This window comes from Aedes aegypti, chromosome 3, assembly GCF_002204515.2.
Source record: "Aedes aegypti strain LVP_AGWG chromosome 3, AaegL5.0 Primary Assembly, whole genome shotgun sequence".
In the NCBI taxonomy this organism is placed as follows: domain Eukaryota; kingdom Metazoa; phylum Arthropoda; class Insecta; order Diptera; family Culicidae; genus Aedes; species Aedes aegypti.
In genome coordinates this window covers 197,134,281-197,162,134 of record NC_035109.1, presented here as the reverse complement: position 1 = coordinate 197,162,134, position 27,854 = coordinate 197,134,281, and the positions used below count along the sequence as shown (strand labels likewise).

At 37.7% G+C, this 27,854-nt stretch overlaps 1 protein-coding gene across 3 annotated transcripts in view; it reads left to right on the top strand.

Moving 5' to 3' along the window:
* LOC5568988 (nose resistant to fluoxetine protein 6) overlaps positions 1 to 27,854 on the top strand; it is a 134,347-nt gene that overhangs the window by 72,914 nt on the left and 33,579 nt on the right. For all 3 annotated transcript variants that reach the window (XM_021849377.1, XM_021849378.1, XM_021849379.1), the window contains exons 2-3: positions 25,177 to 25,436; positions 25,496 to 25,668. In XM_021849377.1, coding sequence (XP_021705069.1) covers positions 25,177 to 25,436; positions 25,496 to 25,668 — 433 coding nt within the window. The remainder of the gene's footprint in view (positions 1 to 25,176; positions 25,437 to 25,495; positions 25,669 to 27,854) is intronic.

The following is a 27,854-nucleotide window of genomic DNA, read 5'->3' as shown; positions in this document are numbered from 1 at the left end:
TTGGAAAAAATCTTTAAAACAATTTAAAATACTTCATTGATGTATTGAACAGCTATTGAGGTCTGTAGGAGGTATTGAACTACTATTGAAAAATTTCACTTGTATATGAAAATCCATCAAGTAATATTGAGGTATTACAATACCTGATCTAATTATCAGTTTGGTGTTCGTAGAATATGCTTGAGATATTATTTGAGGTATTTTACCTCTTATGCAGGGCTAATTCATACCTCATTCAGGTTGTAGGTATTGGAAATCAACTGCAAAACTGGTGCTACATGTGCACTAACACAACCAAACTAGTTAACTGCAAAAATCAACTCATTTCATAATTGTTTTCTGTCAATTAAAAATCCATTATATCTCTGCTTAAAATCGAATATTCAGTTCTTATTAAATGAATCGCAATGGAAAAATGTGATTTTTATAAATAAATATAAATACATTGGACGCAGTACACTTCCATGGTACTTAAGATGGGGTAAGTGGATCAAGTATTGTTATCATATACAGGTATGTTCCGTTTTCATCAACACGATCGGCAATTTTCAGTTGACAAAAACGGAACCCTGACAAAAACGGAATAATTTTCTTAGACAAAATATTTTACAAATTTTAAAATAAAATTGCAGTTTTACCTGGATAATACACAATTTCATCATAATAATGGACAGTATTGATGTTTAAGAGCTGTGATTAGCAATAAGATTTTTCATTCGCATAAGTTCGTAAATTAGGTCGATTGAAGACTCTAATCAATAAATATGATAAATTAATGTGATATATCAGTAATAGTTTAAGTTCTCTTTGTTAGAATTTAAATGTATGAAATATGGAATAATAAAACGATAATCACATAAATGTGTTTTGCATCGTGAGATAGGACATATTTGTAAAAATAGCTACAAGGAAGTGGGTCACGCTGATCAATGTTTTTTTTTTCAAGAAAGATTTAACAAGAAATAACTTTTTTTTCTTATCTTTATCATTATTCTTCTGCTTCTTATTCTTCTTTATGGTATTACATTCCAACTGAGGAAGAGCCTTTTTTTCAGCTTACTGTTTTTATAAACACTTCCGTAGTTATCAACTGAGAGTTTTTTTTGCCATGGTACATTTTTTGCATTTTTGACAACCGATTAGCGATTAAATGTGGGGTTATGTTGCAAAAGTTTTGCAAGCTTAAGAATATTTATGGTTTCCTGTGCTTTGGATTGTCAAAATATATTCTGTAAAATGATTGTGGTGATTTTTCTTCTAATGTTATCAGTACCAACTAAGACTGGGATGCACTAATCGCCATTCTAGAACAGTGCTTCATCTTTTAGCTTTGCGTTAGATCACGAAGGCTACCACTAAACTAATCTCAAGTTCTAGTGCTTTCTTTAGTAAAACAATATTGAATAGGTTTATCAAAAACACAAAAGTGTACAAACTCCAGAAGAAGCATAACAAAATTAAAACTTTTTGGTTAGAATTTCTTTTGTTAAGTTTTAAGAATAAGCGTATGGCAGTTGGTATAAGCTCTTAATTAAACTTTTTACCAAATTTTTACTCAAAGTTGTAACATTTAAAAAACACACTGCAATAATCATTGATAATTTTCTCAACATTGGATAACGAAAATTTTAAATCAATGCCTTATTAGCACCATTATATTATATTCCTGAAACAGCAAATGCGAAATTTTGGCGGAAAAATCTGAAGTTTTTATATTTATATATGTGCCAGAAACCGTTATTAACACAAAAAAATGTTCAAGAATGTGGCACCTACCATTCAAAAGATATAGCATTCAAGCATATTTGAAAATATTCTAACGAGGGAATCGAAAGTTATTGTTATTTGAAGGTTTTGAGCTATTTTGCAAGGGATATTCACATGCTTCAAAATATTCCCCAACGGTGCATCATTATTATTTTTGTAAACCAACCAAGTAACCATCAGCTTTTCATTTAGCATTATAAACATGTGATACCCAAGCATCTTCTCTGCAAATTTGAAATTATTTCGTCGAGAAAATCAGAAGTTACAGTGATTTGTATATTTACGATTATTTCTATGAAGTTTGTATTGGAGCTTATTTATATGGCTTTGTTTTAAAATTGTACATAATTTGCAAATAAAAATCTCAAAAATTAGCAATGTTGTTCAGTGTGTTTATTTTTAATGTCACAACTAAAAGTAGAAATTTAGTGAACAAACTTCAAATAATCTTTATGTCGAAATACCTAATTCATTGTTATTTGAATACGCCATAAAGAGTTTCAATTGATCGTGTAACATAACATGTTCTGCACGAGTTAAGATTTTATATATTTTTGTTGAAAATTTATTTGGATTTGCTAGAGAACATTTGACAACAAATTGTGAATAGAGAACATTTGACAAAATCATGGAGAGACAAAAGACTTATAACTTTTTAAGTGTTTTCAATAGAAATTTAAATACCGAATTTCAGATTTAAGGTACAATAGGGGAAGTATATTAACCAGTGGAATAAGTAGATCATTTGTTCGACTTAAGTACCCGAGGAGGAAAAAATAACTCCCCAACAACTAATGCATGCCATATTTTGGTATCATACCAAAATTAGGTATTGTTCAGTTGTCAATACCTAAATTTGGTATTATAATAGTATTGGAAAAAATCTTTAAAACAATTTAAAATACTTCATTGATGTATTGAACAGCTATTGAGGTCTGTAGGAGGTATTGAACTACTATTGAAAAATTTCACTTGTATATGAAAATCCATCAAGTAATATTGAGGTATTACAATACCTGATCTAATTATCAGTTTGGTGTTCGTAGAATATGCTTGAGATATTATTTGAGGTATTTTACCTCTTATGCAGGGCTAATTCATACCTCATTCAGGTTGTAGGTATTGGAAATCAACTGCAAAACTGGTGCTACATGTGCACTAACACAACCAAACTAGTTAACTGCAAAAATCAACTCATTTCATAATTGTTTTCTGTCAATTAAAAATCCATTATATCTCTGCTTAAAATCGAATATTCAGTTCTTATTAAATGAATCGCAATGGAAAAATGTGATTTTTATAAATAAATATAAATACATTGGACGCAGTACACTTCCATGGTACTTAAGATGGGGTAAGTGGATCAAGTATTGTTATCATATACAGGTATGTTCCGTTTTCATCAACACGATCGGCAATTTTCAGTTGACAAAAACGGAACCCTGACAAAAACGGAATAATTTTCTTAGACAAAATATTTTACAAATTTTAAAATAAAATTGCAGTTTTACCTGGATAATACACAATTTCATCATAATAATGGACAGTATTGATGTTTAAGAGCTGTGATTAGCAATAAGATTTTTCATTCGCATAAGTTCGTAAATTAGGTCGATTGAAGACTCTAATCAATAAATATGATAAATTAATGTGATATATCAGTAATAGTTTAAGTTCTCTTTGTTAGAATTTAAATGTATGAAATATGGAATAATAAAACGATAATCACATAAATGTGTTTTGCATCGTGAGATAGGACATATTTGTAAAAATAGCTACAAGGAAGTGGGTCACGCTGATCAATGTTTTTTTTTTCAAGAAAGATTTAACAAGAAATAACTTTTTTTTCTTATCTTTATCATTATTCTTCTGCTTCTTATTCTTCTTTATGGTATTACATTCCAACTGAGGAAGAGCCTTTTTTTCAGCTTACTGTTTTTATAAACACTTCCGTAGTTATCAACTGAGAGTTTTTTTTTTGCCATGGTACATTTTTTGCATTTTTGACAACCGATTAGCGATTAAATGTGGGGTTATGTTGCAAAAGTTTTGCAAGCTTAAGAATATTTATGGTTTCCTGTGCTTTGGATTGTCAAAATATATTCTGTAAAATGATTGTGGTGATTTTTCTTCTAATGTTATCAGTACCAACTAAGACTGGGATGCACTAATCGCCATTCTAGAACAGTGCTTCATCTTTTAGCTTTGCGTTAGATCACGAAGGCTACCACTAAACTAATCTCAAGTTCTAGTGCTTTCTTTAGTAAAACAATATTGAATAGGTTTATCAAAAACACAAAAGTGTACAAACTCCAGAAGAAGCATAACAAAATTAAAACTTTTTGGTTAGAATTTCTTTTGTTAAGTTTTAAGAATAAGCGTATGGCAGTTGGTATAAGCTCTTAATTAAACTTTTGCTCTACGCGTAAAAAAGAGGCGCGTATCTACTCAAAGATCAAGATCCCAACAAATTTGAAATAGGAAAGTGCTTGACGTGGGACCATCCAGTATCAAAAGTTTCTCAAATTATCTTCCTTGATGCAAACTAATTGTATAGAGATTCCAAATATTTCAATAGATTGTTAAGTTTTGCTGGACCTTTTCCCCTATCCTTGCAACAGGACCTAATCAATGGCTGTTGCTACAATCTGTGCAATGTTATAGAATTTGAGAGATAAAAGATATGTAATGTACCAAATATGACGGGGTCGATAGTCTTATCAAAAATAAAATGTACTCGATCATGTCCCTTGCAATTACTAAAACATTCTCGATCTAATTCTCAGGTACATCCCTGACCCTTATAACAAAGAACTGATAACTCATTGATATATGTCTATCACATTCACATCGAAAATTCTATTATGCCATGTTAAGAAAAAGGAGAGATCTCAACAACTCTCTTAAGTACGTATCACAAATTCCAGTTGTTGCTAGCAGGCTTGATAATACTCCACAACATCATCAGAGTTATAAAATAGCGTAATGCTTTTGCCTCTTTGCGAGGGAGCGAAAAAAAAATAAACAGAGAAGCAACGACAAATTAACGAGGAAGTTGCAGAACAGAGCAAAATACCAAAGAGTGCCATCACAACTCCGCGAGGACTGTCTTGTTCGGGCGGCAGACTCAAGAGTTCTTTTAAAGTGTGAGTAAGTGTGAGCATAGCAACAAAAGAGAAAAAGTACCAGGAAAAATCCTCGTATTTTTTGCACTCTCACTCGAATCGTTTGAGGATCTGTGTTGAATCATCAAGATCTGTGTTAAAACCTTAAAATTGCTTCATTTTTATATCGCAGAGGAGTTCTGTCAAGCCTGGTTGCAAGGACGTGGTCAGAGCAACACTCAACTGTTGAAAGATGCGTCAATCTTGTCCAACATTCCATGCTAAGTTTGAAAACTCTAATTGAATTTATTTATTTCATGTCGTCAATCAGAAGTAGACCATTTTGTTACAATTTTACACTTAATATTATATAGTTTGAAAACGTTATTTTCTTAATCTAGTTCGAATTTTGATATGACATAAATTTTTGTTTTAGTTCCGATTTCGTCATAGTAAAGTCAATGGTTTCGCAATGTTTATTGTAAACAGACATTATTTGATTTAAAGGCTCAAATTTGGCATAATTTGTGCGGTGATGGTTTGTATAAAAAATACTACGACTTCGCAGTTGTCTTGAAGGAGCATAAAAATTTAATTTAGATAAAAGTGTCATCGAGTCAATACGATGCGAAACTATATCGTTTACGAACGAGACCATTGCAAATTCGCGACGTTTCTTCAATGTTTGAATATTGCATGCATCGTGCTTCATAAGATGGTAGAGGTAACCTTGTCCAACCTAATTTTCGAAGTGCGAACAACAGAAATTGTTTTTGAACTGATTCTATACGATTTTCATGGGTTGATGAAAATGGTGACCAAACTATGCTACAGTATTCTGAAATTGAACGCACATAGGTTATGTATAATGTTTTTATAGTGTATGGATCGTGAAAATTATAGCTAAATCGTTTTATAAATGCTAACATCTTGTTTGCCTTGTTGATAATTGTATTATAGTGATCTATGAAAGTAACTTTGGAATCTAAAATCACTCCTAAATCTCTTATTCTTACGCATTTTTCTACTAGTTGATTCCCTAGGTAGACTGTTGTGTTAGGTATACTACGCTTTCTGCTAAAGGATATTGAATTACATTTTTTCACGTTCAATTGAAGGAGGCTTTTATTGCACCATTTGTAAAACATATCAATTTCATTTTGAAAAGTATGTATATCTTCATCGTTTACTATTTCAAGAAACAGTTTCATGTCATCAGCATATATGAGAGCTTTCACTTTTTTCAGAATGAAGGAAATGTCGTTAACGTATAAAATAAAGAATAATGGCCCTAAATGAGACCCTTGAGGAACTCCCGATGTAACTTTAATTGGAATAGATTTTACTCCTTTGTATCTAACTATTTGTTGACGATTAGTAAGATAAGACTCTACCCATTTAAGAAGGTCCGGTTGAAATCCTATTTTTTCTAACTTAAAAAGCAACATTGGTATGTCAATGCGATCGAAAGCTTTACTGAAATCTGTATAGAGAGCTTCCACGTGATTACCATTATCCATGGCTGTCAAAGAATAATGAATGAACTCCAGCAAGTTTGTGCATGTTGAGCGTCCCTTAAAAAAACCATGCTGAGTATGAGTTATTCTGTTTTTAACCATATCGAATAAAATTTTATTTATTGAGTTTTGCGTCGTCCGCTAAATTTGGCTCACGGTTTCGCGCATGTTTTCGTCGCCGGAGATTTTTTTTTTTTTTTCCTGTTTTCAAGCGTCTTGCTGGGTAGTGCTTCGTGAAGCCCAAGCAGGACAGTTCGGTTTTGCGTCGTCCGATAAATTTGGCTCACGGTTTCGCGCATGTTTTCGTCGCCGGAGATTTTTTTTTTTTTCCTGTTTTCAAGCGTCTTGCTGGGTAGTGCTTCGTGAAGCCCAAGCAGGACAGTTCAGTTTTGCGTCGTCCGCTAAATTTGGCTCACGGTTTCGCGCATGTTTTCGTCGCCGGAGATTTTTTTTTTTTTTTTTTCCTGTTTTCAAGCGTCTTGCTGGGTAGTGCTTCGTGAAGCCCAAGCAGGACAGTTCGGTTTTGCGTCGTCCGATAAATTTGGCTCACGGTTTCGCGCATGTTTTCGTCGCCGGAGATTTTTTTTTTTCCTGTTTTCAAGCGTCTTGCTGGGTAGTGCTTCGTGAAGCCCAAGCAGGACAGTTCGGTTTTGCGTCGTCCGATAGATTTGGCTCACGGTTTCGCGCATGTTTTCGTCGCCGGAGATTTTTTTTTTTCCTGTTTTCAAGCGTCTTGCTGGGTAGTGCTTCGTAAAGCCCAAGCAGGACAGTTCAGTTTTGCGTCGTCCGATAAATTTGGCTCACGGTTTCGCGCATGTTTTCGTCGCCGGAGATTTTTTTTTTTTTTTTTTCCTGTTTTCAAGCGTCTTGCTGGGTAGTGCTTCGTGAAGCCCAAGCAGGACAGTTCAGTTTTGCGTCGTCCGATAAATTTGGCTCACGGTTTCGCGCATGTTTTCGTCGCCGGAGATTTTTTTTTATTTATTTATTTATTTATTTATTTTTTTTTTTTTCCTGTTTTCAAGCGTCTTGCTGGGTAGTGCTTCGTGAAGCCCAAGCAGGACAGTTCGGTTTTGCGTCGTCCGATTGATTTGGCTCACGGTTTCGCGCGTGTTTTCGGCTCCTAAGATTTTTTTTTTCTGTTTTGGAGCGTCTTGCTGGGTAGGTATTTGGAAGGCACAAGCAAGACGGTTTCTTTTCGGGACGCCAAGAAGTTTTGCTGTCAGTATCAGTTTTGTGTTCAGTCGAGGATGGATTACCAACTGGTGAGTTCGTTTCATTCTTGTGATAATACATATTTTCTTGAAAGCGTAACTTTTAAGTAATTTTAAAACAAACTTTGTATGGTTCGTCACTATAAGTGTCGGCATTATGCTTTTTTCTTATACAATTTCAATATACATATATTTGTCTCTTTTATACGTTATTAAAAATTATCTTTTGAATTGTTCGACATTGTGAATGTTGACGTATTTTTTAAAACTTGTACCATATCGAGACAAAATGCAACGTAATACTCATATGTAATTTTCAAACAAACTATGTATAGTTCGTCACTACAAGTGTCGGCATTATTCCTGTTTCATATAATTTAAAATATATACATGTAATTTTCAGTTTTCGTCATTAATAAAAACATCTTTTGAATTGAGTAGTGTTTGATCCTTCGACCTTGACACTTGCTCCTGCTGGGGCGGGTGATGAGGGCAGGATCAAAAATGTCGCGCGTCGGTAGTGAAGCGGTGAAAAAGTGATCGGTTCGTTAGTAGTGTTTGATCCTTCCACCTTGACGCTGGCTCCTGCGGGAGCGGGTGATGAGGGCAGGATCAAATATGTCGCGCGTCGGTAGTGAAGCGGTGAAAAAGTGATCGGTTCGTAAGTAGTGTTTGATCCTTCGACCTTGACGCTTGCTCCTGCGGGGGCGGGCGATGGGGGCAGGATCAAACTTGTCGCGCGTCGTTCGCTCAGAGAAATGAAAAAGCGCCGCGGATCGCTAGTAGTGTTTGATCTTTTGATCGCGTCGCTTGCTCTTGCGTGGGCGAGTGACGAACACTTGTTCGGCGTTTAATGCGATTATCGAATTATTTCGCGAATCCGGTTAGGCGTGATTATATCATGGCTCGCATCACCAAACATTGGTGACTCCCAGATCTTTACCTTATCCCACTAACCCAATATCCTCTCCATGACAACCGTGGAGATGCAGAGGTGATCTCGGTCTCTAGTAACAACGGTAGTCACACTAACATTCCTTCCCTTCCCCGATGACCGTAAGGACGTGGCCGGCGCCGTTATTGACTTTTAAATTTGAGCTCTCGATTTGTGCACATTGAAGAATGGTAAGCTAATCCCAAGCCCCATTCATTAATTCCCTGTGCAACTTCGATTGTTCTGGTCAATCACGGAGTAGCAACTACGAATTGTACAGTCATCTATGCTTATGCTTATGCTTATGCTTATATCGAATAAAATTTTATTTATTATTGCCTCGAAAATCTTTGGAATACAAGAGATAATGGCTATCCCACGATAATTACGTATGTCAGATTTTTTGCCACTTTTAAAGATCGGCACTAAAAATGAGCTTTTCCATGTTTCAGGGAAACTACCTGATTGCAGAGACATATTGTAGAGCCAAAATAGCGGAGATGCAAGTTCGATTGATAACATTTTCAAAAATACAGGTGGAATCCCGTCAGGTCCAGCACCTTTGGAGACATCTAGACTTTTTAGTGCATCTACAATATCATGTACATTGATTTGATTGACGCAAATGTCATTTGGGATTTCCGGAAGAAATGAGAAATATTCACGATCTCGATTATTTTCCGAATAAGTAGTGTAAACGTCTTGAAAAAATGTTGCAAACAGATTGCAGCTTTCTTCAGGGTTCACACCAATTTTATCATCAAGGTGCATTTCAGATGGAAAGTTGTTAGATTTGGTTTTTGTTTTAACGTAATTAAAGAAATTTTTAGGGCATGATTTCAATTCACGCTCAGTTCGTTCATTATACTCTTCAAATGCGGTATCAATGGCAAGATTTAATTGATCGCAAATATTCAAATAGTTAATTAAATTTGCATCATTTTTACATTTGTTGTATGTTTTATGTGCCTTTTGCTTACGATTCTTTAAATTTTTGATTTCTCTACTAAACCATATAGGATACTTTGAGTTATGATTCCTTCTTCTTTTTATTAAGGGTATATCGTCGTGTATTATGTCGTTTAAAATTTTGTAAAACTTTTTAACGGCGGATTCAACATTTTCTTCGTTTCTTAACACATTTTGCCAACTTACTTGATTGATTTTCTGTCTTATATTGTCATAATTTGCTGAACGATAATCATGAACTTCTTCAAAGTCGCAATCTTTAGGTCTGTTATTTCCATGCACGAATAAAGAAAACTCAATAGCTGTATGAAAAAGTTCGTTTTTCCATAAGGGAGTCAATGATTCTACCACACAGAAATCTTCATCAGTATTGGTCATTAAGAGATCTAAATAACAGTTCTGCTAATTTTTAACGTGGTTAATATGGTTTAGACCTAGACTTGCCGATGTATCACATATAAATTGCAAAGCCTCATTTTCTCCAAATATTAGCAGCAGGATGCTCTCGTTGTCGACGTCTGGGAAGAAATCAATATCACGTTGATTGAAATCTCCATATATATGCACTTTTGTTTCGGGAGGAAATCCGCCAATAACATGTTCAACAATATTGTAAAATTTCTCATAAACTATTTTACGAGCGTTTTTCGGCGGAAAATACACAGACACAAACACATGCGTTTCGCCTGCTATATGTACTTTCACCCATACATGCTCAAACTCTTAGCGGATAGGAAGGAGTCAACCCATATTGAATCGTATATGACTTGACATCTATAATGTATCGAAGGTGATCAACACTAACATAAAGTCGGAATATCAAGCCTGAGGCTGTTGAAAAACATTTAATATCTTCAAAATAAGTTTTTAGTTTATATTACAAGCATTTTAAAAAAATAAAAATAAAATATTTTATTTTGTGTTGATAAAAACGGAATAATTTGTTGACAAAATCGGAACGTGACAAAATCGGAGCGTGACAAAATCGGAACGTGATAAAAACGGAACATACCTGTATTGGCAGATTGCTTACGCGTTTTGAATAAGTTTTAATATTCTCAAATGTTGTTTTCCTTCAACTTTCTTCCATTCCTAGCTTATATTTGTCATAATTTCTATTAATCCATCTAAAAGTTTTTTAGAGTCTCTTTTGTATGAAAAATTTAAAAAAAAGTATTGCGGAATTCAAACAAAACATAATTTATTAACGATACTTTACCCTCGTTAGGGCATTCGTGTCGAGATTTTTTAGTGGTTTATCTAAGCTAAATAACAGAAAAGCAAAATATACAGATTCTAAAATTGAAAGAATAATATCGTACGTATTTGGCCATATCAATTGTTATAGATAAATGATACAAATATATTCACAAATAGAATAAAAAGATTTCAGTTTGTAAAACACAAGTAAATGTGATGATTATTTTTAAACAACGAGATAATAATCCTACAACACATCTGTGTTACTTATGTGTATAAATGAATGTGTATTGATGAATTTCCTCCAAAATATTCTGGTTACTTTTGTTTGCTAAAATTAGTGTGAACTAATGTGCAAATATTTTTCATAATACTTTGATAAAATTAAGATTTTTTAACTATCCAAATATGTAATATACAAGGAGAATTATATCAATCTTACCATACATGATTACATTTGTTTTGAGAACAGATTATTAATTTATTGGTGATCCACTTACCTTACCATAGTGGGGCAAGTTGATCATTTGGCGCAAATTTTCAAGCTCCTAATATTCTATACGTAACAATTAGAAAAAAATAAAAAAAAAATAGCTTTTCTGAAGAATCCAAAGTTAGAATTACATTATTCACGTTAGCTGAACATATAAATAATAAAAATGAAGTTAACTATTGATTTTTCTATACTCACTTACCCCACCGCACCTTGGTTAAGTCAAACCAGTATTCTTTTAAATAAGCAGCATAAATTTTCGATAAATAGATGTTTCAACGTAAACAGAAGGGTTTGATTTTGACCATTTTGAAATCGGCCAGAGCTGAAATATGATTTATTGTTTTCATCCAAATTTTATATACCGTAAAACGGGGTATCTTTGATAATCCGGGTAACTTTGATAGTGCGTAACCCACCACATACTAAACGAAATATCATAATTTCTGTTAATCAGTTAAGCAAAACGAATGCAAAACTAAAGAATATTAGTATGACACTTCATTTAAGAGTGGTTTTTATTTGAATCAAGAACATTTGAGGCTTTTTATACAAATATTAAAAATAGACACAATTTGAGCATTTTCGAAACGCTTACAAACAATCTGTTCTACGATCATTATTTGATGTAGTTTTGAATAGTTGGCCACTTATCTTTGAAAGCCTAGTTATCTTAGAACTTGAATACGCTCTCAAATCTCTTAGCGAAAAGCATTTTCACAAACTGGGACCATTTTTGTAATCTAAGAAATTTCCATATAACGTTGAACGCCTAGAGGTATGCAATGCCCTACAAATGTTCGTTATTCATTCAATTTTGTTCGATTCATACTCCATTATCAAAGTTACCCCAAAACAGAAAACTAACTTTCGATTGTATGAAAAATTATATATCCATTCAAAATAAATCTTTTGGCAATCTATCGACTGCAATCGATAGCTAGGATGCCAGTACTTGTTTTAAAAATATAAATTATAATTCTTTGAAACAACATGCATACATATTCAAGTTTTCTTTGAAAAAACTATCAATGTTACCCCGTTTTACGGTACCTTAAATATTCCATTAAAATAAATGATAGTCTGATCAATATTTTTGAATTTTTATAGAACATACCTTCTAATCTAGCACAATTTGAGTGCAACAAAATCACCCAGAAACAACGCGATTTGTGTAAAACTGTTAAGAGATGCTTCAAACAAATGTCACGCCATTTACAAATGATCACTATAAAATATTTTGCCAGGGTCATAGTTTTGAGGGCATTTGCGTCTTATAGGTTTGATATGCCTTTATTTTTTGTTAAGGTTGAATAAAAAATTAATACGGAGGCCTATTACAGATTTTTGAGGATGAAATATGTTCCTTCGGTTAGAGACAACTTATATCAATACTCATAGGTTTGGAGCAAAACGGATCCGCTTATCTCACTTATATGAAGGTTAAATCAAAGCTCTCCAAAATGAGCCGTTTTTTCGAAAATTTGTTTAAGTCTCCATTTATCCCGGTATGAATCAATTCTATCATTAGATATGGGCATATGCTGGAGACAAGGCCTGTGAAGAATCTCACGCCATCGTTGATGTTTTAGAAGCTTTCATCACACAGATATTGAACTCGACGTCCGCATGATAAAATTTGAAGGTATGCTTCTAATTTCTCTCTGGTAAGGTGAAAGTAAAAGATAAAAATCATGTTCAAAGCGAAAACCTAAGTCTAAATAGATTAAACAATACAAGTAATGGATAATATTTATGTTTCATTCACATTTTCTATGTAAAAACTACCATAATACATGATATGACGATTTTCGCATTTTTTTATGGGCCATACTGTAATTATTCATCGCTGTCATCATTATGACAACTTAATAGGCTATCGACATGGATGAAGAAACCATCTTCTAGAGTTTCCAATCCCGGGAACATTTCCCGGGAAATTCTTTTCTGTTTCCCGGGATTCCCGTATTTCCCGGGATTTCCGTATTTCTTGGGTAATTTGAGTTCAGTAAGGACTGATCATTTCATAAAGTGGACACCTTGTATATGCTATATCTGTAATAACTGTGGAAGTGCTCATAAGAATACTAAGCTGAGAAGCAGGCTCTGTCCCAGTGAGGACGTTAATGCCAATAAGAAGAAGAATATTTGTATAAAAGAGAGCTAAATCTTGAGTTTTATTTGCACTCTTAGGTACATTTTTTTCTCTTTCTGGTCGTTTTATTGAAAAATCTCATACTTTTCATTGAAAAATCTCATACTTTTAAAATCATTTACGCATATTTATCGATCTACAGCAAATTGTAAGCGTTTTTCTCCAAATATTTTGATCGGAAATCTTGGAATAACATATTATGAAAATAATACACTCATACCAGTAACCTGGTATGAAAAAATCGGCTGTATAGAACGTTGTGTCTTATTCATGTGAATTTTAATTATTTTGGCGGCTTTTTTACTATCCCAATATTTTACATTATTAGTCGAACGATGTACATAAAACCGATTGTGATTTCATTATTAAATTATAAATATATTGCATGTACAAGGTGTCCACTTTATAAAATGAACAGTCCTTAGATCATTTGATTTTTTGTTTTTTGTAATCAAATTATTGTTGATACAATGGATATCTTTTAAATGATGTTTTTTCAACAAAAGATTATATGCTATACAAAATAAAGGAAAGGGATCGATTCCACGAATTGATCAGGCTTATAAAGTTTTCATAGATACAACAGTCACAATTTTCAACATAACACTCTAGTTGGTTTTTATTCTAGTGTTGAATTTTGGTAAATATTATTTGAGCTTCACATGATTAGTTAAGAATAAGCTCAACATGGAATGTTGCTCAATATTATAAACTATCTCTTCTTCGCTGCCTTTCACAGAGTTTTTAACGAAGCCAACAGATTTTTTTGAGAAACATAAACAAATTACTTAAAAAAAAAGGTAAATAAGGCAGCGTCCATTTATTACTTAACGCCAAAAATTGAAAATTTTCGATCGCCTCCCCCAACTCCTCTGTAACGCTTTTTGTATAAAAAAAAATAAGCCAAACCACGAATTTTCAGCATCACAAATCTGCAGACATCCATTCACTCTGAAAATTGGATCGATTGTTTGTTCGCTGGTTTGTTGGAACATTCGAGCTGTTGCCTAGATGCATTTTCACTTTTAAAAAAGTATTGTAACTTGCCATATTGGATAAACGAAGAACTTTGTATAAACATTTCAGGCATGTTCAAAAACTCGATTTAATCGTACAACTTAACCCAAACTTAATCCGACATGAACTTTGTTGTTGCATTAGAGCAATAAAAAGTTTGTAAACATTAATAAAACCAGTATTTTATACAACCTGTAGCTCAAAATTATAACGTGCTGCTGTATATTATTATGATTTGATCAGTTATTGCATTAAATTATCACACAGTTTGTATACTCACCCATTCATTGATGAATATTCAAATCAATCGACCCCCAGTCGATGTGTATGCCCCAAAGACATTTATATGTATGTCACCAGTGCCCTAGTGCTGTTGGTTATTTTCTTTTTGCCGTTTCTTTCGGTTGCAAAATCAAACCATTTGAAATCTACGTGTTTTCCAAAATTCAATGTCATTGCCATCACGTTGCAGATGGACGTGACTAAGTTTAATAAGTTTCGAATCCACTATACTTACAACATATTGATCGACCACAGTGCAACTAATGGAATCGAATCGCTACCAACATAGCAAAGCTTAGTGATTACTGCCTAGTCCTTCATATGGTTTTCGTAAGGATAGCATGGGTGCAGTCTGTAGAGTGTAGATCATTCAATAATAGCAATAGGACAGTATTTTTCGCAAATAATTCAGTGTAGAAGTATTCATTATTATTTAGGCTTCAAATTAAACCTAAGAGGTAGCTATAACAACAATATTACGAAATCACGCTTTTATTGCAGCCAATTTGGCCTATTTGTCAGTTAAGGTACTACAAGAGTGAATACATATTACTATTGTCTATCAAAAGTATTCACAGGGTAGGAAAGTTTGGGGTAAGTGTGCCTTAGAGGCACGTAGGCCACTCCTACTTTTCACAACTAAAGGCTGGTTTGCTACTGACTAGAAAAGTAATCGCCTATCTCGATGCGTGGAAAATTTCTTCCAAGAAATGGTCAAGCAAATCATGTTTCTTTGATCGTAGTACGCAGTTGAGAAGAAATGTCATTTCAAATGGCGCTCTCTGTAGGAAATTTTCGTGACCCATTCATTCAAGAAATTTCTTTACTTTTCTTGAGCGAAACAGCATACTTAGCTTAAGAGTAAACGTTTTTTTTCTCTTAGAGCTTAACAATATTTTTTATTGTATGTCTGAGTACAATGTACAAAACATTATAAAAATTGCTTTTTTTACATCTCGCTTAATGTATGGCCTCTCCATTAAAGCAATTGATAACCAAGTGTGTAGCTTGTTGTTACTGAGCATTCGAATGGATTTACATGTGATTTAACAATGCTTCGATACAGAGAAGATTCTCCTCTATTTCCCAATGAAGATAGTTGTTTACTTGATCCACTCATTTGCCTTAAAACAACAAGCTACACACTCGCTTACCAATGGCTTATAGGGCAATATCATAAATTATGCGAGATATTTATTTTTTATCAATTTTTGTATAAACAAACACAGACAAACAGACGTAGCAATCGAATTATTTTCATCGTTCTGTCAAATAGCGTACTAAGAAAATTATTGGAAATAATTTGTGAACTATCAAACCTCCCATAGGGAGTTGTAATTTTTGATTGAATGAAAACTTCTTAACATCATATTGCCCAAAACAAAATTCGAAAATTGTTTGTACGTGAATTATGCATTCACAGGCGTTATTTTCGTTGTTTTTGTGAGCGAGTGTAGTTTCTGATTACTGTAGTATATTCGGACATAACATCGCTATATAAGACATTTTTGTCCTTTTTCTTTATATAAACCTAAAAACTGTACCGAAGCAAAAAAAGTATGGAGCTTTCAGAGTCAGAAAAATCGTTTGTTTGTTGTATACTCTGGGTGTTTTCTATGACCACAAAAATGTTTTTGCGAGCATTTGCGTCATATGGGTTTGTTGTGCTTTTATTATTATTATTTTATGGTTCATGGTTCATGGCTCATAGACTTTTAGCAAAACAGAGCCGCGTATCACACTTATATGCAGGTTGACTTTTTTGAAAGTAATCATTTTCATCACAAAGATATTGAACTCGGAGGCTGCATGATAAAACTGAAGGTATGCTTCCAATTCCTCTCTAGTGAGGAGAAATAATTATTATTTATTTAGTTAACATCTACACAGATATCACTGAATCAACAATTGCCACAATACTCGGTTCGTGGCCGCATCTCTCCATCCTCGGTTCTGCCCCACGCTCGCCAAATCGATACGCACTTGATCCGCCCACCTAGCTTGCTGCGCTCCACACCTTCTTGTACCAGCCGGATCCGAGGCGAATACCATCTTTGCAGGGTTGCTGTCCGGCATTCTTGCAACATGCCCTGCCCATCGTATCCTTCCAGCTTTGGCCACCTTCTGGATACTGGGTTCGCCGTAGAGTTGGGCGAGCTCGTGGTTCATCCTTCGCCGCCACACACCGTTCTCCTGCACATCGCCGAAGATCGTCCTAAGCACCCGACGTTCGAAGACTCCAAGTGCTTGCAGGTCCTCCTCGAGCATCGTCCACGTTTCATACCCGTAGAGGACTACCGACCTTATGAGCGTTTTGTACATGGTACATTTGGTGCGGGCGTGAATCTTTTTTGACCGCAGCTTCTTCAGGAGGCCATAGTAGGCCCGACTTCCACTGATGATGCGCCTCCGTATTTCACGGCTAATGTTATTGTCAGCCGTCAGCAAGGATCCAAGGTAGACGAACTCGTCGACCACCTCGAACGAATCCCCGTCTATCGTAACACTGCTACCTAGGCAAGCCCTGTCGCGCTCGGCCCCACCAGCTAGCATGTACTTTGTCTTGGCCGCATTCACCACCAGTCCAACTTTTGCTGCCTCGCGTTTCAGGCGGGTGTACAGGTCTGCCACCTTTTCAAATGTTCGGCCGACGATGTCCATATCATCCGCGAAGCAAACAAATTGACTGGATCTCGTAAAAATCGTACCCCGGCTGTTAAGCCCGGCTCTCCGCATAACACTTTCTAGCGCAATATTCAACAACAAGTACGAAAGTCCATCACCTTGTCGTAGTCCCCGGTGGGATCCAAACGAACTGAACTGTTCGCCTGAAACCTTCACATAATTTTGCACACCTTCCATCGTCGCTCTTATCAGTCTCGTGAGCTTCCCGTGAAAGCTGTTCTCGTCCATGATTTTCCATAGCTCTACGCGGTCGATACTGTCGTATGCCGCCTTGAAATCGATGAAAAGGTGATGCGTTGGGACCTGGTATTTACGACATTTTTGGAGGATTTGCCGTACAGTAAAGATCTGGTCCGTTGTCGATCGGCCGTCAACGAAGCCGGCTTGATAACTTCCCACGAACTCGTTTACTACAGGTGACAGAAGACGGAAGATGATCTGGGATAATGCTTTGAAGGCCGCATTTAGAATGGTGATCGCTCGAAAGTTCTCACAATCTAACTTGTTGCCTTTCTTGTAGATGGGTCAGATTACCCCTTCCACTCCTCCGGTAGCTGTTCTGTTTCCCAGATTGTGCCTATCAGCCGGTGCAGACAAATGGCCAGCCTTTCCGGACCCGTCTTTATGAGTTCAGCTCCGATACCATCCTTACCAGCAGCTTTATTGTTCTTGAGCTGGTAAATGGCATCCTTAACCTCCCTCAAAGTGGGGGCTGGTTGGTTTCCATCTTCCGCAGTACTGACGAAGGCATTTCCTCCGTTGTCCCGCCCTTCATTGCCTGTGCTCTCAGCACCATTCAGGTGCTCGTCGAAGTGCTGCTTCCACCTTTCGATCACCTCACGCTCGTCCATCAGAATGCTCCCATCCTTATCCCTGCACATCTCGGCTCGCGGCACGAAGCCGTTGCGGGATGCGTTGAGCTTCTGATAGAACCTACGCGTTTCCTGAGACCGGCACAGCTGTTCCATCTCCTCGCACTCCGTCTCCTCCAGGCGGCGTTTTTTCTCCCGAAAGAGGCGGGTCTGCTGTTGCCGTTTCCGTTTATAGCGTTCCACGTTCTGCCGGGTCCCTTGCTGCAGCATGACCGCCCGCGCTGCATTCTTCTCCTTCAAAACCTCCTGGCACTCCTCGTCGAACCAATCGTTCCGTCGACTCCGTCCCACGTACCCGACGTTGCTCTCAGCTGCATCGTTGATGGCTGCTTTTACTATTCTCCAACAGTCCTCAAGAGGGGCTTCGTCCAGCTCACCCTCTTCCGGTAATGCAGCCTCGAGTTGCGGCGCGTATGCCGCTGCGACATCCGGTTGCTTGAGCCGCTCTAGGTCATACCGGGGCGGCCGTCGGTATCAGGTATCAGAAGGCCGGCTCCAAAGGCACGTTCCCCACCAGTTGGGAGATTTGTGCCATCGCCATATTTGAGCCTATTTCATCATCTACCCGATGGGAGAGGAAAGGGAAGGGAAAGATGGGAGGAAATAGGAGTGGGATCCCTTGAAGAGGGAAGATCGCATAAGCGAAATGAGAGCATGTAGCTCCATACCACAATGGGTTCGAACAGCGCCCTAAAAAGGGCACTGCAAAACGCATGAGCGTAAAAGAGAGCCTATAGCTCATTACCACAGCGGGTTAAGAATAACAGAATGTCTTGAAGATTCAGGCTTCTGAATTCAGTTTCACTTAATAAGTGTTGACCAAGTAATTGGAATCGCATTTGCGCAAAAACTGGACAGTTACATATCAGGTGATACGAAGTTCCATAATTGGAGTCACAACTATCACACACAAATGAGTCAGCACGCTGAATATTTGCCATGTGATAGTTGAGTCGGCAGTGGCCTGTCAACGCTCTGACCAAGAGACTGCAATTCTGCTTTGACAGATTTGTTAAATACTTCGCCACCCTTGGAGATGGCTCAGTAATGTACAATTTTGTTTGACGACATGACTCCAAACTATTCCAATATTGCTTGTGTTGAGTTGCCGCCCAAGAGTTTATCTGAAGCTTCACCCAGCACTTCGAAATTGGAATAGCAGGCTCAGGGCCAATGAAGTCATGCGATGCTCCATCGCGAGCTAGCTCATCAGCCAATTCATTTCCAGCGATGGAAGAATGGCCAGGTACCCATACAAGGTTTACAGAGTTGACTGAATTCAGTTCCTCAATTTGAGTTCGACATGCGATAACAAGCTTCGACCTTGAGTTGGCCGAAGCAAGAGCTTTTATAGCAGCCTGACTATCTGAACAGAAGTATATTACTTTACCCATTACGCTCTGTTGAAGTGCTGATTGCACTCCACACATAAGAGCAAATATTTCCGCCTGAAAAACGGTGCAGTTTCTACCAAGTGAGTAAAACTGATTCAGCCTTAGCTCACGAGAATATACTCCTGCACCAGCTCTACCTTCAAGAAGGGAGCCATCAGTGTAACATACTATATTGTTTGATATACTTCTTTCCAAATAGCCAGACGTCCACTCTTCCCGTGAAGGGAATTGTGTGGTAAATGTCCTGTAAGGAAAGTTACAAGCAATTGTGAGATCACTTGGAGCAAGGACAATTTTGTCCCAATTCACCAAAAGTGGAAACAACGAATTGTGTGTAGATCTACGATTCACTGGATTTTTCTCCAGTAGATCCAGTACCCATAAACGGTAAGAGCAAGAAAGTGCTTCTTGTTTAAGATATATGTGTAGTGGCGCAACGTCAAAAAGGGCCTCGAGCGCTGCTGTGGGAGTTGTAGAGAACGCACCAGACATCGCCATCAAGCACATCCTTTGGAGATGGCCCAATTTTGATCGGATTGTTCTCACTTCGCCCTTTTGCCACCACACAAGACATCCATATGCCAATATTGGTCGAACAACTGTTGTGTAAATCCATTTGATATATTTGGGTTTGAGGCCCCAAGTTTTACCAAAGGTTCGCCGGCATTGACCGAAGGCCATGCAAGCTTTTTTGACTCTGAATTCAATGTGACGTGTCCATGAAAGTTTGGAATCAAGAATGACTCCGACATACTTTACTTGATCAGTCACATTAATCTCAGTGCCAAAAAGACGTAAAGGTCGAATTCCATCGCGGTTTCGTCTTTCCGTAAAAAGAACAATAGATGTTTTATTCGGGTTAACCGAAAGGCCATATTGGCGACACCAACTCTCGACTACCTGAAGAGCACTTTGCATCAGGTCGAATAGGGTGCTTATGCACATACCAACTATCAAAGATAGATAGTCGTCGGCAAATCCATAAGTTGGAAAACCGCAATTATTGAGTTGCCTCAATAGCGTATCTGCTACGAGATTCCACAAAAGTGGTGACAAGACTCCCCCTTGGGGGCATCCGCAAACACTCAATTTTCGAATCGCTGCTTGACGCAATGTCGAGAAGAGATGTCGGTTTTTGAGCATTTGATGAATCCAATTGGTAATCATTGTAGGTAGCCCATGGTTTCGTGCAGCTTCCAATATGGCATCGAAAGACACGTTATCAAAGGCACCCTCAATATCCAAGAAAACACCCAAGCAGGATTGCTTCTGAGCTAATGCTTTCTCGATATCGTATACAACTTTGTGTAAAAGAGTCACAGTGGACTTTCCAGATTGGTAAGCATGTTGATTCACATGAAGAGGCATGTTTGCCAAATAAACATCACGGATGTGATGATCGATAATGCGTTCCAGACATTTCAGAAGAAAAGAGGTCAGACTGATTGGTCTAAAACTCTTCGCTTCTTCATACGACGCACGTCCTCCTTTCGGGATAAACTTTACAGTAATATCACGCCAGGATTTGGGAATATACCCGGTAGCAAAACTGCTTACAAGTAGCTTTTTCAAAACATGTTTGATAAACTCAAACCCCTTTTGGAGCAGAACAGGATAAATCCCATCCGCTCCTGGAGATTTGAAAGGAGCAAAACTATTAAGTGCCCATTGAATCGATTCAGTAGTTACGATACTGCGAGCCGAGGCCAGAGACTCGTAACTACATGAAAAGACATTTGGTTCATCCGTAGATGCTATGTCCACACATCCGGGGAAGTGTGTATTGAATAAACATTCTAAAACTTCTTCATCGGAAGAAGTAAAATCACCATTAGGTAAGCGAATTTCGTTCACTTGGAAATCCTTAGATTTTGCAAGGATTTTGTTCAGCCGACTGACTTCATTCAAACTGGAAACATTTGTACAAAGGTTTTTCCAGCCGGATCGTTCAGCAGAACGAAGAGCCTTCTTGTAAGCCTTGCGAGCCGACTTGAACGACTCTGATCCAGCTGAACGGCGTCTGTTCCAACTCCTTCTACATTGTTTCCTGAGTCTAGTCAGATCGGAATTCCACCATGGGGTCCCTCTTGTAGTCTTTACAGACCGCAGAGGACATGCTTCTTCAAAAGCTTCCATAATGTAGGATGTTGTAGTATCAACGGCATCATCCAGATCACTTGGATTTTCAATGGATGGAGAATATCCATGAAATTTGGTCGCAACCAATTCAATAAAGAGTTCCCAGTTTGTTGAGCGAGGATTCCTAAAACGCAAAGTCTGCGCAGTTACATTTGAATGTTCAAAGAAGATGTAGCGATGATCAGAAAATGATTCCTCATCTGATACATGCCAATTCGTCAACTCGTGACTGATTCTATTCGAGCAGAGCGTTATGTCTAACACTTCTTCTCTATTAGAAACCATGAAGGTTGGGCGATTGCCTATGTTAAGTAATCCAAGGTCTGTACTACTTAAGTATTCCATCAGACTGGAGCCTCTCAAATTGATATCTGAGCTGCCCCAGATGATGTGATGAGCATTGGCATCACTGCCCACAATCAGCGGAAGGCTTTTTGTTACGCAGTGTACGACAACTCGTTTGAAGTCATCCGTTGGGGATGGTTCATCATGTGGTAAATATACCGAACAATAGACGTATTTCCTGTTGAGGTCACCAACAGAAACATCGATTGTGACAGCACATACATCTCTGGTAGTTAACTCAGAAATGAGTGTAGCAACGATTGCTTTATTAACTAGCACGCATGCGCGGGGCATGGAGCGCGAGTTTGCCATTTCAAGTTTGCTAAAAGTAGCAAAAACTGGGTCCACAAGGTTACCTAGATAGAAGTTCCCTCTACGAAAGTAGGGTTCTTGAACTAGCGCCACTTGAGCTGCACCATTTTGCATGAGTCTGCAAAGATTGATCGTTGCTGTTCTTTTATGCTGAAGATTGATCTGAGCTAACCTAACCGTAGCCACTACCCAAACTAGGCAGGATTAAGCTTTTTGCAATCTCAGCACGAAAAAGACCAGCAACGAAAAAACCAGATCGGTATCTATTTAAAGTCGCTAAAGGCGAAAGAGCACAGAATACACTGTGTAAAACGCATAATGCGAATCCATATAGGTGATAATTTAAATTAAATGTCAACATATTCATAATCCCACCCTTATTAAGCCTCAGGATAGAGACTGAAGAAGGGCAGCCGATTATCTCGGAGAAACACAAGGTCACCTGCACCATTGCTCCGGGTAGCACAGGAAGGACTCAATACTGTGGAGGGCGCCCTGGTACCCCACAGGCTCCGTTAGCGGTTAGGTTTTATTTAGACCCCCTAACCATTCATTCCTAGGCACGGTACGCAGCACACCATGAATTAGGGGTCACCTGTTAGGTGGACTTTTACCACCGGAACAGGCAGTCCGTAGTGTTAATTCTTAGCCAGTTGAAACAACCGCTACCGACACTACACGGCTATCTAGGCTGCTCGGGAAAAGGAGGTTAATATTGATGATTAACTCCTGACGTGCCCAAGCAGCCTTTAAATGTAATGCAGCCTCGAGTTGCGGCGCGTATGCCGCTGCGACATCCGGTTGCTTGAGCCGCTCTAGGTCATACCGGGACGGCCGTCGGTACTGTACGTTGTTAACGACGGAGAGTTTTGGGCGCAGTTTGACCATCACCAGATAGTGGTCAGAGTCGATGTTAGCGCCACGATAGGAGAAGTGCCGACCATCAATCAGAACATGGTCGATTTGCGATTCTGTCTGCTGTGGTGATCTCCAGGTGTATCGGTATGGAAGGCTGTGCTGGAAGTAGGTGCTACGAATGGCCATATTCTTAGAGGCGGCGAAATCAATTAGTCGTAGGCCGTTTTCGTTCGTCAGCCGGTGGGCGCTGAACTTTCCAATCGTCGGTCTGAATTCCTCCTCCTGGCCAACCTGAGCGTTTAGATCTCCTATGATGATTTTGACGTCGTGGCTTGGGCAGCTGTCGTACTCGCGTTCGAGCTGCGCGTAAAAATCGTCCTTATCATCATCAGTGCTTCCGGAGTGAGGGCTGTGCACGTTTATTATGCTGAAGTTGAAGAACCGGCCTTTGATCCTCAACTTGCACATTCTCTCATTGATCGGCCACCACCCGATCACGCGCCTCTGCATATCACCCATCACTATAAAAGCTGTTCCCAGCTCATGTGTGTTGCCGCAGCTCTGGTAGATGGTATGGTTACCTCTAAACGTTCGCACCATTGATCCCTTCCAACACACTTCCTGCAACGCTACGATGCCGAATCCGCGGTCCTTCAGCACGTCGGCGAGTATGCGTGTGCTCTCGATGAAGTTGAGAGATTTACAGTTCCACGTACCGAGCTTCCAATCGCTAGTCCCTTTACGTCGCTGTGGTCTTCGTCGATTGTCCCGGTTCGTATTCTCTCGTTGATTATCCGTTGCTAGATTTTTTACGGCTGGCTTGCGGGGCCTGACACCCCCTAGATTTCCGGAGGATCATTCCCCCTAAATGTTCGGAGGACCATAGTGCGCAGTTTAGCTTAGAGTCCTTCTCTGGTACTCGGACGATGATCAGCCGCCCCTGACATGGGGAACAAACGCTGTTGTGAGCCGTTCCTAACATGGAGTACAGACGCTCAAGGTTTGCAGAAGCAAAAGCAAAAGCAAACCCCCCCTTCCCTGTCAGCATACGACCAAAGTTCCCACCGGGGGTTGGTTACCCGATCTTCCCTAAGGTTACTCGTACCCCGGCCAGTACCGCGAGGAGGTAGGGATAGGAGTTGCTGGGCAAGAGGCTAAGGACCACACAAAGGGGTCTATTTTATTCCTTCAGGTACGCGAGGTACCAATGGTACGCCATACACAGCCATTTACCAACCCTAGTGAGGAGAAAGTAACAGATAAAAATTACGTCCAAAGCGAAAAACAGAGTCTAAGCAGATTAAACCATACAAATAGGGAATAATAGGCAAATAGTCTTGACTAGACTTCGTATTGGTCACGCCTGGTTCACGAAACGCTACCTCTTTGAGAAAAATCCTCGTGAAAAATGCACTCTCTGTGACCGCTACCTGTCCGTTCATCATGTATTGGCATCATGCCAGTCGTACAACGCGGCGCGTCGAGAACTAGGAATTAGTAACGAGCTACGAAGAATTCTTCAGAACGAAAAAACGACCGAAATCAAACTCATTAGCTTTACGAAAAAGATAGGAATTTTCAAGTGCATATAATATGTAACAGTTACTAATGTTTATTTTTCAAATAAAGTATTCAATAGAGACGAATGCCCCTTCTGGGTAAAGTCTCTCTAAACAAAAAAAAAAAAATAGGGAATAACACTTTTCTTTTGTATACATTTTCCAAATAAAAACTACCAAAAAACATTATATGAGGATTTTCACTTTTCTTTTGGGTTGCATCTATTCTTTCCATAAAAGCTGGAATGAAAGAAATTTTATTTTATATTATCTTGCTATTTAATGAGGTGTTGCTTAAGAAACGTTGTATTGTTATTGTTACCCTTTATTTAAATACATTGGTTTCTTTTCTTTTTTTTCCAGTGGACGACTCATCAGGAAAATATAACCAAGGATATTTTTGGGGCAACAACTACTGGACTGGATCAATAACGCAGTGCTCTTTTATATATCGGAAAAATACTAACAACAAGAACATAACGAAGATCAACAAAAACACCGATTTGACTTACATAAATGGGAACTTTCTCGGAGCGTCAGAAATGATGCACGAAAATCCTCCATTCATACCAGGATTTTACATGCTAAAAGTATTGTTAAATAACACACATACGTTAGGACCGGTGAGTGTTTCTTTTCCATTCTAGCATATTCTTGATTAAGACACTTAAATTATTCTCAGCCTAGGACTGTGCTGATGGGATTATGTCTACCCGGATCCTGCCAACTGAACGACGTCGTAGAGATGACTCAGAAAGCTGAACCCCCAACGAAAAACTTTCAAGTTATAGGCGTGAGATCGCCTACATTGAATAATTTTTCCTTATGGAAAGACTTCACGTTCCAGATACTATTGTAATTGTGGTTATTACTTTTTCTTGTTTTGTTTCAAATAGTTATCAATGCTTTATATTCATCGTATTACTCTCATTACGCTTTTATTTTCAGATGAGCTCAATGCATTTTAACAATTTATTCTACACTTATAATTATCAACACTACATAGCTGACTTGGAAACTTTTAGAAATTTCGTACAACTTCAGATTTTATGACAATTATTGAAATAGATCACTGTTTTTGGAACTACAGAAACTACGTTTACTACGATGTGGGGTGTCCGCGGATCCTCAACTGGGAAATTTGGAATTAGAAATTTAATGAATTTTGGTTGAGGTTACAACATTAGAAGCAAGAAATATAAATTTCAAAAATTTTCATTGCACTTGTTTCCAAACAGTGAATAGAAATCAAAAACAAAGAATTGAAGCTTTCTGTTTTACAATCAGCAATAATCTGCCGTATATATCGCTTTAACAGGATTAAATTTAATAAGCGCATACAGGAGCCCTTAGTAGTTGATGCGATTTGGGGGATTATCGACGAATGTAATCAGAGTGTAGTTGACCTGCTATTCAAATAACTTAAGCAACAGACACTAAGTTTTTTTTTTTTCAAAAATTTACAAATTTCAATTGTATTCCCAAATTCTGCCAAAAACGGATCCATTTTGTTGCCAAAAATGGAGCATGCCAAAAACGGAATCCCACTATATTTTAAATCTAGACTAGAAGCTAGGACTAGGACGAGGACGCCTGGAGGACGCATACAGTTTTTCAAAAGAATCAATTAACTCATATACCGCTACTAGCCCAACAACGTGCATAGAAATCTTTTGCACCAATTTAAGCGAAACCGCATAGATAAAATGTGCCTTACATGATGATTGCTGTAGTTTCTTCATCGCCGTTTAAGCCTTAAAACTGATGGTTGGATGTAATTAACAGCTTGAGGAAGGTGAAAAAATCGGCCCGAAGCTACTTCATCTTGTGAAGTAATCAATAAATGTATTGACTCAGACAAACAGACATTGCACACATTTTTCTATATATGAAGTTAGACACGGATTTAGTCTAGGAATCTTAGTGAGACTTTTCCAACTTTTTAAGATTCATCCGGCGCAAGGCGTCTGTAGTAACCAAACTTTTCCTGTAACTATTTTGCGCTTTCTCGCAGTAAGTAGTCGAAATTTAGTGACAAAATCAACGATTAAATTTATCTACTCAGAAAGATTGGTTAGTTTTGTTGGTTTCCATACAAGATGCCAAGTGGTATATTTATAAATTCATCAGCATCATTGTGTTTAGCTCTTGTATGGAAACCAACAAAATAACAATGGTTTTGTCACACATTTTTCGATTACTTCCATTGAGATACGAGATTATCGAATGTCCATGTCGATTGGTGTTTTAATTTGCATTGATTTTTGAAAAAATCTGTATCCGGATGAGCAATGGGTTAAGTATGGGGAACTGGAAAAGTCAGTCAAAACGCTCCACAATTTTAGTGATTAAGTCGGTAAATTCCATCAATCAAAACATATTTTGGTCTACTTTTTTTCAGTGATCGTAAAAATAACCGAAAACCCCGTAGTTCAAAAACCCAGTAAAATTTTACCGAAGTTGGTAATCTATATTGGCTGTGTACACGTTTTTCTTCTTTTTTTGTTCTTTCTACTTTCTTTCTTCTTGTGTCATATTTTTTGTTTTTTCTTTCTTCTCTTTTTCTCTGTACTTTTTTCTTCTATCTTCTTCTTTCTTTCTTCTTGTATCTTTCTTCTTTACTTGTTGCTTCTTTATTTTTACTTCCTTTTCTTTCTTCCTTCTTCTTTCTTAATATTAACTTCTAGTTCTAGTTACAGTTTCTTAATAAAAAGCTTTTTTTTGCCAAAGTCGCCACTTTGCATTAGTAAACCGTGTGTCAAGTACGGTATTTTTTTAAGTACGAAAAGTTCCTGGACCGTCTGGGACACAAACCCAGACATCTTTAGCATAGTTTTGCTAAGCAACTAGACTAAATAAGCTGATTCTTGAAATCATATTTCAAGAGTGTGCTGAAACAGGATGTTAAGAAATATGATCGATGTATAATCGTCGGTCCTCTTTCTGTAAATAAAGGTGACAAGATTCTAATGTTGTGCCATTTTTTCATCTTAAAACGCTTGGCATTGAAGCAATCGTTCACCATGAAGGTGACATGATAA